The sequence below is a fragment of the Rhinopithecus bieti genome, unplaced genomic scaffold (assembly GCF_001698545.2).
Source record: "Rhinopithecus bieti isolate Rb0 unplaced genomic scaffold, ASM169854v2 scaffold_18477, whole genome shotgun sequence".
Classification (NCBI taxonomy): domain Eukaryota; kingdom Metazoa; phylum Chordata; class Mammalia; order Primates; family Cercopithecidae; genus Rhinopithecus; species Rhinopithecus bieti.
In genome coordinates, this window is record NW_016809209.1 from 911,176 (window position 1) to 922,257 (window position 11,082).

Consider the following 11,082-nt stretch of genomic DNA (forward strand, 5'->3'; position numbering starts at 1 on the left):
AAAAAAAAAAAAAAAAAAAAGGACCCCTTCTCTACTTTTTTCTTTTTTTCTTTTTTTTAATCTGGCTCTGGCTCTGTTGCCCAGACTGGAGAACAGCAGTGGGATCCCGGCTCACTGCAACATCCACCTCTCTGTTTCAAGTAATTCTTCTACCTCAGCCTCCCAAGTAGCTGGGATTACAGGCATGTGCCACCACACCCAGCTAATTTTTATATTTTTAGTAGAGACAGGGTTTTCCCATGTTGAGCAGGCTGGTCTTGAACTCCTGACCTCAAGTGATTTGCCCGCCTCAGCCTCCCAAAGTGCTGGGATTACAGGCATGAGCCACCGCGCCCAGCCTACTTTTTTTTTTTTTTGAGACAGAGTCTCGCTCTGTCTCCCAGGCTGGAATGCAGGGGCACAATCTTGGCTCAATGCAACCTTCGCCTCCTAGGTTCAAGCAATTCTCCCGTCTTGGACTCCGGAGTAGCTGGGACTACAGGTGCACACCACCACACCCAGCGAATTTTTGTATTTTTAGTGGAGATGAGGTTTCACTATGTTGCCAGGCTGGTCTGAAACTCCTGACCTCAAATGATCCCCCGCCTTCGCCTCCCAAAGTTCTGGGATTACAGGCATGAGCCACTGTGCCTGGCCACACACCAGTAGTCCTAGCTACTTGGGAGGCTGAGGTGGGAGGACTGACTGAGCCTAGGATTTCAAGGCTGCAGTAAGCAATGATTGAGCCACTGAACTGCAGTCTGCGTGACAGAGTGAGACCTTGTCTCTAAAAAACATAAAAATTTTAAAAAGCACTATCTTGTGACTGCTAATGAAATGGATTCCATGATCAAATAGATGCTAAAAAGATCATGTAAAAGGTTGATGAGAAACTCTAAAATATAGAGATCAGGCTGACAATACCTGAACTAACTACATAATCTTTGCATCACCCAAAATGGAACAGGTGCTATAGGATACATTAAGTGCTACAGGATACAACACAATAGGAAGTACACTGCACCACTTATAATGTATTCTCATCCAAAAAATTGAACCTGGCTTTAATCAAACTTCTAGATCTAACTAACAGTTTATAAGAAATATGGATGCAAGAGGAATGAGTTAAATTAAACTGTGAGGAAGCTACTTGCCAAATCCCAAATGTGAGATGTTCTATAAAACAAATGACCTGGTTTCTCCAACAAATCAATGGTGTGAAAGAAATGTATGGGGGTAGGGTGGGGGGAGCTGACATAAAATAAAAGTGACAAAAAGACAAATGCAACTTATTAATCCTGATGAAACAAACCATCTGTGAAAGGATACCTTGGAGATAACTGGAGAGATCTAAATACAGACTGAGAATTAGGTGATATTAAGGAATCACTGCTAACTTAGGTATGATAATGGTAGTCATGTTTAAAAAAGAAACAAAAAACCTTCAATGGCTTCCCTTCTTATCTAGAATAAAAGCCTAGAATGCAAATTCTCACAGTGACCTACCAGGCCCTAAGTGATTCAGCCCCCTTCTACTGTTCTGGTTTTATTTCATTTCCTCTTTCTCTCTTCCTCATTCAACCCAGTGAAGCCACAAGGAAATTCTCACTGCTCCTGAAAGGCACAACACTTGCTCTTAACTCAGGACCTTAGACTTGCTTTTCCCTCTGCCAAGATGCTCTTCCCCCAGATATCTGCACAGTCTATTCCCTTGCCTTTTAGGTATTTACTCAAATGTCGTCTTTTCAATGAGACCTCCCTTGTCCACCCGATCTAAAACTGCAATCCCCTCCCATTCCTCAAGAAAATTCCCTCTCCTCCTGTCCTCCTCTATTTTTCTTCTATCACCATCTAACATACATTTGACTTGTCTTTTTTCTTTTTCTTTTCTTTTTTTTTTTTTTTGAGATGTAGTCTGTGTCACCAAGGCTAGAGTGCAGTGGTGGGATCTTGACTCACTGCTACTTCCGCCCCACAGGTTCAAGCGATTCTCCTGCCTCAGCCTCCCAAGTAGCTGGGATTACAGGCACCCACCACCATGCCTGGCTAATTTTTGTATTTTTAGTAGAGATGGGGTTTCACCATGTTAGCCGGACTGGTCTTGAACTCCTGATCTCAAGTGATCTGCCTGCCTTGGCCTCCCAAAGTGCTGGGATTACAGGTGTGAGCCACCCCATTTGGCTGTGTCTTTTTTATTGTCTTCTTGTCTGTTTTTTTCGCTGCTATATCTCTAGTAACTAGCACTGTATCTGACATAGGTACACAATAAATACTTGTTGAATAAATGAACAACCCTATTACTACTTCTGGCTAACAGATGAGGAAACCAAGGTTTAGAGAAGTTAACAACCTTACTCCCTTACTCAAATTTACACAAATAAGTGGCAGAATGAGGCTTGAATCCAGCTCTCTGATCCCAAATTCCATACTCTTGGTCACCCTTTAAATGTGTTGCCTATACTATACATTTACACTATACCCATATTACTGAACACTGTGTCATCAAACATGAAGAAATCCATGATAAACTGAAAACAATCAAATTTCAAACTAGTGAAGGACAGTCCAATTTTTGTTTAGAAAACAAGAAGTTTGGCTGTGCGTGGTGGCTCACGCCTGTAATCCCAGCACTTTGGGAGGCTGAGGCAGTTGGATCACGTGAGGTCAGGAGTTCGAGACCAGCCTAGCCTAGCCAACATGGTGAAACCCTGTATCAACTAAAAATACAAAAAATTAGCTGGGCATGGTGGCAGGCGCCTATAATCCCAGCTACTCCAGAGGCTGAGGTAGGAGAATTGTTTGAACTCAGGAGGCAGACGTTGCAGTGAGCCAAGATTGTGCCATTGCACTCCAGCCTGGGCAACAAGAGTGAAATTCCATCTCAAAAAAAAAAAAGAAAGAAAGAAAACAAGAAGTTTGTGTGTGTACAGAGGCTGAACCATACAAAATATGATTTAAAAAAAAAAAAAATGTTTTAACCAGCCAGGTGTGGTGGCTCTCACTTGTAATCCCAGCACTTTGGGAGGCTGATCACTTGAGCCCAGGAGCTCGAGACCAGCTTGGGCAACATGGCAAAACCCTGTCTCTACTAAAAATATCAAAACAAATCAGCCGGGTGTGATTGTGTGTGGCTGTAGTCCCAGCTACTGAGGCAGGTGGGATGAGGTGGGAGGATCGCTTGAGCCCAATAGATCAAGGCTGCAGTAGGCCCTGATGGTGCCACCATACTCCAGCCTGGGCAACAAAGAGAGACCCGATCTCAAAAAAAAAAAAAAATGTTTTCACCAAGGCTAAAGAACTAAAAAGTCAATGGCACACAGGTGCCTCATGCTCTAGACTCAGCCCAAATCTCCAGTCATTCCCAGTCTTTCACTACACATTCCAGTAAGGCAAAACTGCTCATAGGTACCTCAATATGCTGATTCACCCCTCCACACTTTCACACAGGAGTATAGTTTGTTGGTTAAAAGCTTGAACACTGGAATCAGTCAGGCCTGGATTTAAATCCCAGTTCCATCTCTTACTAGCTGTGTGATCTTGGACAAGTTAAATTCTCTAAGCCTCAGTTTCTTCATTTATAAAATGGGGATCATATCATTAGAAAGGATTAAATGAGGCAACACATATAAAGTGCTTCACCTAGTTTCTGGCACACAATGAGCAACAACTATTAGCTAACCTTATACTATCTCATGCTATTCACTCTGCCTGAAATTCTCTCCCTCCCTTTCCCATTTAACCTGAATTCCCACACATCCTTTAAAAATCTGACTTAAGAATTATATCTCTCAAAACTTTCTCTGCCTTTCTTTCCTCCCAGTTGGTTAATACTCTTTATTAAGTGCAATCCCTGTTTCTTGTATACTTCTACTGTAATTTATTTTATCTTTCTCCCCTACATATGAATGTCTTGAAACCATTATCAATTTCTTATTCATTCCTAAATTCCTGGTACCTAAAAAAAGTACCCCAGTAAAGTGTTCAATGTTAAACTGAACAGGGGCTGGGCATGGTGGCTCACGCCTGTAATCCCAACACTTTGGGAGGCCGAGGCGGGCGGATCACCTGAAGTCAGGAGTTCGAGAGCAGCATGGCCAACATGGCAAAACTCCATCTCTACTAAAGATACAAAAATTAGTTGGGCGTGGTGTCGCGCGCCTGTAATCCCAGCTATTCTGGTGGCTGAGGCAGGAGAATCGCTTGAAGCCGAGATGGCACCACTGTACTCCAGCCTGGGCGACAGAGCGAGGCTCCGTCTCAAAACCTAATAAACAAATAAACTAAATAGGGCCTATATGCAAATCCAATTTAATTTCAAACTCTGTGTTCTTTCCACTACATCCCATCTCCTCCCCTATACCCTGATGGGCATCAACTGCTTCCGATTAGGTAGCCTAACTATCTTATGAGTAAAATTGCTATTTAGTGACCGTGAATTTGAAAGTAGTTTTTTTCTGACCAAACACACTGTTCATTCAGAGAGGTCTTTTAATAGTTTTTAACTGCCTTTATGGTACACCCACGCTCCTCCCACTCAACTTAGCTCTGAACTGAGCTCCCACGTGAAAGACAGCCCTGACCCTCAGGAACTCACATTTCAGAGGAATCTCTCTTTCATGCACAACGGTGAAGGGCAGCTTCTCCTGGTCGTCCAGGGGCACTGACTCCCGCGTAAACACGACAGTGACAGGCACCATGAGGCGGAGCTATAGGAAGGAGCATCAGGGCCGTCACTGAGTCTCCACCTTACCGGGAGGCTGTCCCCCGACCCTCCCGCACGACAGTCTCACCTGCAGGGCATTCAGTCCACTGATCTGGGAGTAAGGCAACGAAGCCCGGTAGGTCTCCGTGGTCTTCCACCAGAGAGGCAGCCCCAGCACGATGGCCACCGCAGCGAAGAAGAGGGCGGCGCGCTTGCCCCGGACCACCTCTGAGGGCATGGGGAACCGACTGAGGCGTTGGAAACGGGCTAGGGTACCGGCCCCATCTCCGACGCGGAGAAGCCCCAACCACCGGCCTCTAGGGGCCCGCGTTCATCGGGATCTCCGTTCGAAGGGACCCGGCCCAAGCCTGAAGGGAATCCCTTCTGAAGAGACCCCCGAGCCCCCCGTCCGCGGGACCTCTCGCACACCACAATCCCCACCCCTGCTGTTTCTCCCTTGCCATCAGCTAGCTGCAGGCTCCCACCCGAAGCCCACCGCACCTAGGTCCGTAGCCGCGGGCCCTGCGACCGCCATGCTAGCTTCCGGCTGCTCCGGCCACCGGGGGGCGGAGCTTCGTGAGCCTCACCCAATCGGAACCGCCGCAACGAGGGGGCGGGACCGCGGCGGTGATCGGGGCCAATCGCGAGCGCTATTCCAGACCCGCAGGCGGGGTGGGCGGGCTCTGCTGGGAGCTTCGCTGGGGGTCTAAAAGGAAGTCACCCTGCCGCGGAGAGGCAGCCGATGGGGCGTTCGAGTTTCGGCGCTGCTGGAACGAAGTCCCCCCGCTTCCATGTAGAACACACTCCTAGTCCCTCAATCAAGAGCGCAACCTCCGCAGTCCCTAAATACTAGCTGGGCAACTACGGGCAGCTCCGAGGCTCAATTGTCTCATCTGAAAATGGAGATATTTACATAAATGAGGCCGTTCTTGTAAGGAGCCTGGCACATGGAAAGCCCTCAAACGTCAGCTGTCACGGTCTTATTATCCTTATCGTAGAGCTCCTCTTGGGGTGCCCTCTCCTCAAGCCTCAAACACGGAGGTAGCAAGCTACTATGTTTTAGCACAATTGGCTCTCTCGCTATCTTAAATACGTTTTAATTCATTTCCAACTTGGAAAACTCAGGATACTTCACTTAAAAATCTTGAAGTCATGAGCCCGGACTCTAGATGCTGATCACTGCGGTTCAAATCCTGGCTTCATCACTTATTAGGTGAGTGATCGTGAGAAGATCGTTCTGTGCCTCTCTGCGCCTGTTTTCTCTATTAAACTAGGGATGATAGTAATAGTACCTTCTTTATAGAGTTGTATGAAATGTGTGAATACAAATAAAGTGATTAGAACATGGTTGGTGCTATGTGCAAGCTATTTTTGTTATTATAAGGTCAGGCCACACAGGATGGAGCATTTGTAGCCTCCTCAGTTGACACAGAACACACGCAGCTTGTTATCTCATCTTTTTATCTGCCTATACCCAGGTTCTCAGCCTACCTCACAACCCAGCCCAGTGGTCAAAGTTCAGCATGAGGCCTCACCAGAGCTGTCCTTACCCAGACCCTCAAATTGGCTCCCTTTGTGCCCGCTTCTACCCCAAATGAGAATGGGCCATAGCCCTTGGCAACCTCCTAGATGCCCTGCTCAGCCCTGTTAGCCCGCAGAGCCTTGGTTTTCCTCTTTGGGCGGGAGTCCAGGTGCTCGCTAGCGCTTACTGGTGTGGCTTCCCCTAGTGGAAGGTGTCAGGTCCCAGTTGGGCCCACCCACTCTTATCCCAGCCTGTCCTGCTGCCTCCCTGCTTTGAGCCTTGCACAAATCTGCCTTCAGGAGTTACCAGTCTGGCCTCACTCTATCCTTCTGTAGCTGCAGCCCAGTGCCACGAAGACTTGCAGTCTTCCTCATTGCCCCACTCCAGACTTGGACATCAAGAGAGCAAGAGCCTGAGCTGGGGATAGGGACTGCATGTGCCTTCCTCCATAAACTTGAAGCCCAGTAAAACTCAAATCCTACCCTCTCCACCCCCAGAGTCAGAGGGCCCAGAGATAGAATTAGCAGAGATCAGAAACTGGGAGGTGGGAATTTGATGTGTAAAACAGACAAGCAAAGTAGCATGTTTTGCTACCATTTATTTGCTGTATGGTATGTACTCAAGACATGAGTCAGGGCTTCTGTACTACTCTCTGATCCCAGGAGACAGGGCAGGCAAGAAGGAGAGCCCAAGAAAAAGCTACCCCATCATGGGAAAATTATGGGAGCTGGCAGAGGTAGGGGGAGACCCAGCCATCCTGCTCTGACTTCTAGCAATTTCTTCTGCCCTCAGTCATGAGGGGCTCCCTGTCCTCCCATCCTATGGTCCCAGGTGCAGCAATGAGAGAGGGGGAGGGAGAAGAGAAAGGAAGACAGGTTGGTGCCAGGTGAAGGCATCTCTGCTCTGCATAGCTATTTGGCCCTGGCCATGACTACAAGCAAAAGTGGGTGCAGATGGCTGGGCCAAGGGCTGTGGTATGGAGTGGATACTCAGTAGGCATGGTTGGCAATGTAGAGGGACTGTGCTGCTGCTCCACCATCTTCTCCACTGCCTTCATACTTGCCCTGGGCTGCAAGCCCATTTACCTGCAAAAGGGAGCATGGAGTAAGCAGGCTGAGCCAGCCCACAGGTGCCAAGCCCTGCCCAGGCTATAGCCTCTGGGTGCTGCCCCACCCACCACCAACTATAGCTCCCAACCTCAGCCCGCTTGATGAACTCCTCAGTGGCAGCCCCAGCATTGTCCCGTTGCCCTCGCCAGGCATTGAGTGCAGAGGCTTGCAGGGCACGCCCATAGGAGAAGGTAAGTGCCCAGGGTCGGGGAAGGGGGCAGCGGTTGATGGCATTAAGGTTGAGTGACGCCTCCTCTTCGCTCTGACCCCCAGACAGGAAGGTCACTCCTAGTGTGGAGGAAAGAAGACAAACTGACTGGTCACTCCCAATTTTTCCAGGATAAGGAACCCCTGAAGGCCACAAGAAGGACCTGAAGATGGGCCTTAGGGATAGGAGCAGGTTAGGGAGCTGGGTAGTACCTGGGACAGCTGGGGGCACAGTGCGACGCAGGGCAGTGACAGTTGCCATGGCAATCTCCTCTGGGGTATACTTGATGGGACAGGCATGGCCAGGGGTCACCATGTTGGGCTTGAGCAGGGTCCCCTCCAGGTACACATGATGGTCACTCAGGGCCTTGTACACAGCAGCCAAGACCTGGGTGGGGATTAGAGGAGGTTTACTAAGGGTCTGGGCCCCCATTGGTTACTGCTTGATGCTCCCTGTCTAGGGGTAGATGGGCACAGACTGTGAGGGCTCAGTAAAGGCTCAGATCACAGGCCTGTGCCAGGAGCAAGTGAGAAAGTGCTAGGGGAAAGTGTGCCTGGATCTAAGCTGGGGTCTCTGGGGAACACACACTCCTGCCGAGCTGTCCCTGCAGTATGTTTGTGTGCCCAGGTGTGGACTCACCTTCTCTGTAACATACTGACAACGTTTGAGATCATGGTCTCCATCAGGCAATATTTCAGGTTCCACAATAGGCACAATGCCATTCTGCAGGCAAGAGCAGAGATGCTTGGGAGGGGCAGTAGGGGAGATGAAGAAAGCCCTGTAACTCTCTCCCCACCAGGCATACAGGGCACCTAGCTCACCACCCTCCCAACACACACACCTGCTGGCAGATACTGGCATAACGGGCCAGCACATTGGCATTCTCCAGAATGGCAAGTGCAGAGGGCGTGCGCTCACTGATTTTCAGCACACAGCGCCACTTGGCAAAGTCAGCACCATCCTTCTTATACTGGGCACAGCGTTCTGAGAGCCCATCCAGTCCTGCAAGCACAGTGCTAACCTCATTACTCTGCCCCTCTTTTACCAGCATCAACTATCTAACACCTCTTTGGTCCTCAAGCCCACCCATCCTATACCTTGAGTGGTGGTTTCTCCATCAGTCCCAGCTAGAGGCACCACACCCTTGTCAACCTGTAGGGGAAGCACAAGCAGAGGGTCGAATCCAGGCAGGATTCTCCTTGCTACCCCTCCTACACAAGCTTATTTTCACACCCAGCTTCCACTCAGAGCAGGGCCGGGGGCTGCACCTTGATGCCCACGATGATGCCCTTATCCTGGATGGTTCGGACGAAGGGAACACCATTATCATCTTTCTGGTAGAGGGTCTCATGAAAGAAAATAACACCTCCAATGCACTTTTTCACACGATCATCAGCACTGAACAGGACCTGGCGGTACAGCCGGCGGTTCTCCTCTGTGTTCTCCACCCCAATTTGGCTCAGCCGCTTGGCCATGCTACCTGGGGGCAAACAAAGAAAGGCAGTGAGAACATCCCCAGGGTCCCCTAGCCACCTGTACCCTACCTGGCTACAGGTGTCCACTTACCTACAGACTCATCCGCAGCAAGAATGCCTTTGCCCGGGGCTACAATCCGGAGGGCAATGTCAGACAACTCCTTCTTCTGCTCAGCAGAAAGGGCTGGGTACGAGTGAGGCATGGTGACAGCTCCCTGGAGTGAGACGAGATAAAAAAGCCAGACCTCACGCACTACCTCCTCTGCTGCCTCTCCTGGCCAGATGGGCCAAATGGCCTCCCCCATCAAGCAAGGGGCTGGGAACAGGGCAGCAGTCCTTGGCATGAGTCCTGGGCATCAAGTGGCACCAATCCTTCTGACAGCTAGCAAGCTTAGGGCTCCAGTTCCCACATCTCCTTTTGTCCCTGGTAGGCACCCTTCCCAGCCCTGGGGAAAGATGCAGGGTGGGGGTGGGGAGGTGAGCAGCCCTGAAGCCACAGGTCTTCTGATGAATCTGCTGCCCAATCGAGGATGCCAACCCTTCTCTCACTGAACTTGGCCCCTTGCTGAGGTAGGCAGAAGCCCTGTCTTTTCCAGCTTCCCTTTTCTCATCCTCCACAGGACCCCTAGGGAAAGTGTACTTACTTCCAAGGCTTCAGAATGAGGCAAAAGTACTTATTGCCACCCTCTTCTCTCAGCTTCTAGAGGAAAAGGTTGGAAGAACAGGTAGGGAGTAGGAGTAGCACAAATACCAGTCACAGGCTCCTGCAGCTTCTCCTTTTCTGTACTCCAAACCTGCCTGCCTATGCCTATTGCCTACTCCCACCCAGTAACGGAGGTTGGCCCCAGTGGGGCTGCAGTGTTGTAGGAAAGAGGGCCCAACGGGTCAGCTGCATTAGTGTGTGGAGACTGGGGTTAGTGACACCTCCGGGTCATCTCTGTGCCCAGGGAGCACTTCACCTGCGTGGCGGGAGGGATAGCAATAGGAAGACTTCAATTCCCCACAACTCAGACACCCAGACAGGAGGGCAGAGAACCAAGGCTGAAAGGAGTGGAGAGCCTGACAGAGAGATGAGACTGAGGGGAGGTAATGGTGATGCAGGCTAACCAGTTAGCGGGAGAGACCTAGACTAGTGGGCAGGGAAGGCAGGAGAACTGCAGAGAGGACCTAGCCTAGGAGGAGAGGGAGCAGACTGAGCAGGAAATGCTCGGTGTGGGAGAGGCAGACTCCAAGGAAATATCCAACAAGTAGAGGAGGATTTGGGATTGGAAAAGCTGAGGTCCAGGTGGGAGAGCTGAGGAGGGATAGAACAGGAAAGGTTGAGCCATGGGGTTTCAAGTATGCGGAAAGGAGCAAAGATGTTAGGAAAGGGTCGAAAGGGCACATCCTGGAGTCCCAGGTAGCAGGACAAGGATGGCAGGGGAAGAGCCAAGGAGACGAATCGGAGATGTTGAGCGGCTCCTACCTTGCCTGGCCTTACCTGTGCGCAGCCAGTTAGCAGCCGTAGCCACAAGCACAGCTCGGGTTCTGATCGGCAAACTGATGCGACTGCAGCCCTGGTGCCCTCTGGTAAATGAGGCTGCGGATGCCGCAGAGCTACGTGACTCCTCCGGGGGTGGGGCTGGCACGTCCCGCCCTGACCACACCCCCTCCCCAGGACTGGTGTCCGGGGCAAGGCCACGCCCTCAGAGGCGGGGCGGCGAGGTGGAGTGAGCGCCCCGCCAGACATCCGTGACTGTCAGGGACTGCCCTCCCACCTCGTGGAGCCTAGCCATGACCTTGCGTCCATTTCTGCCACTATCCCTTTACAACGTGCCGGGCACTTGCTGGATGTTGGGGATTAAGCTTGGTCTGGTGAAGAGGAGGCACCGAAACAGTAACAAGTTGAGTAGGTGGGGGAGAGGCATCGTCAAGGTGCCCAAGTTCAGGGCAGGAAGTAATGAACTGAGCTTCTCTGTCCTCACCCCCAAATTTGCCAGAGTGTACCCCGAGGGGGCTGGGGAAAGGAAGAGAATGAAGCCTTTCTGCTTCCTCCAGGCGGTGAGCCAGAGAACAAGCAGTCCAGTGCCCAGAGTTTTGGTGAAAGC

The 11,082-nt window shown here is 50.5% G+C and overlaps 2 protein-coding genes across 5 annotated transcripts in view; both read right to left on the bottom strand.

The window, feature by feature from the left end:
* The window catches only part of PIGS (phosphatidylinositol glycan anchor biosynthesis class S), a 21,222-nt gene extending 15,642 nt beyond the window's left edge, over positions 1-5,580 (bottom strand). The window contains exons 1-3 of one of the 2 annotated variants that reach the window (XM_017888928.1): positions 5,183-5,580; positions 4,770-4,909; positions 4,574-4,685 (exon numbers count right to left, since the gene is read on the bottom strand). In XM_017888928.1, the coding sequence (XP_017744417.1) occupies positions 4,574-4,685; positions 4,770-4,909; positions 5,183-5,216 (286 nt within the window). In that variant the 5' untranslated portion in view covers positions 5,217-5,580. The remainder of the gene's footprint in view (positions 1-4,573; positions 4,686-4,769; positions 4,910-5,182) is intronic. The other variant, XM_017888929.1, reaches the window with a different exon arrangement.
* Positions 5,581-6,781: 1,201 nt separating this feature from the next.
* On the bottom strand, positions 6,782-10,931 carry ALDOC (aldolase, fructose-bisphosphate C). Of its 3 annotated transcripts, none has more exons than XM_017888871.1 (10): positions 10,476-10,617; positions 9,640-9,695; positions 9,087-9,210; positions 8,789-9,000; positions 8,618-8,672; positions 8,362-8,522; positions 8,160-8,243; positions 7,733-7,907; positions 7,401-7,600; positions 6,782-7,288 (listed from the first exon to the last, which is right to left on the bottom strand). In XM_017888871.1, the coding sequence occupies exons 3-10, from the start codon at positions 9,196-9,198 to the stop codon at positions 7,193-7,195; spliced, it is 1,095 nt and encodes a 364-aa protein (XP_017744360.1). In that variant the 5' UTR covers positions 9,199-9,210; positions 9,640-9,695; positions 10,476-10,617; the 3' UTR covers positions 6,782-7,192. The 3 variants fall into 3 exon arrangements, with proteins under 3 accessions (XP_017744360.1, XP_017744361.1, XP_017744359.1); XM_017888872.1 differs by having other exon boundaries at positions 9,640-9,692; positions 10,476-10,570; XM_017888870.1 differs by lacking the exon at positions 9,640-9,695 and having other exon boundaries at positions 10,476-10,931.
* Between the last annotated feature and the right edge of the window lie 151 nt (positions 10,932-11,082).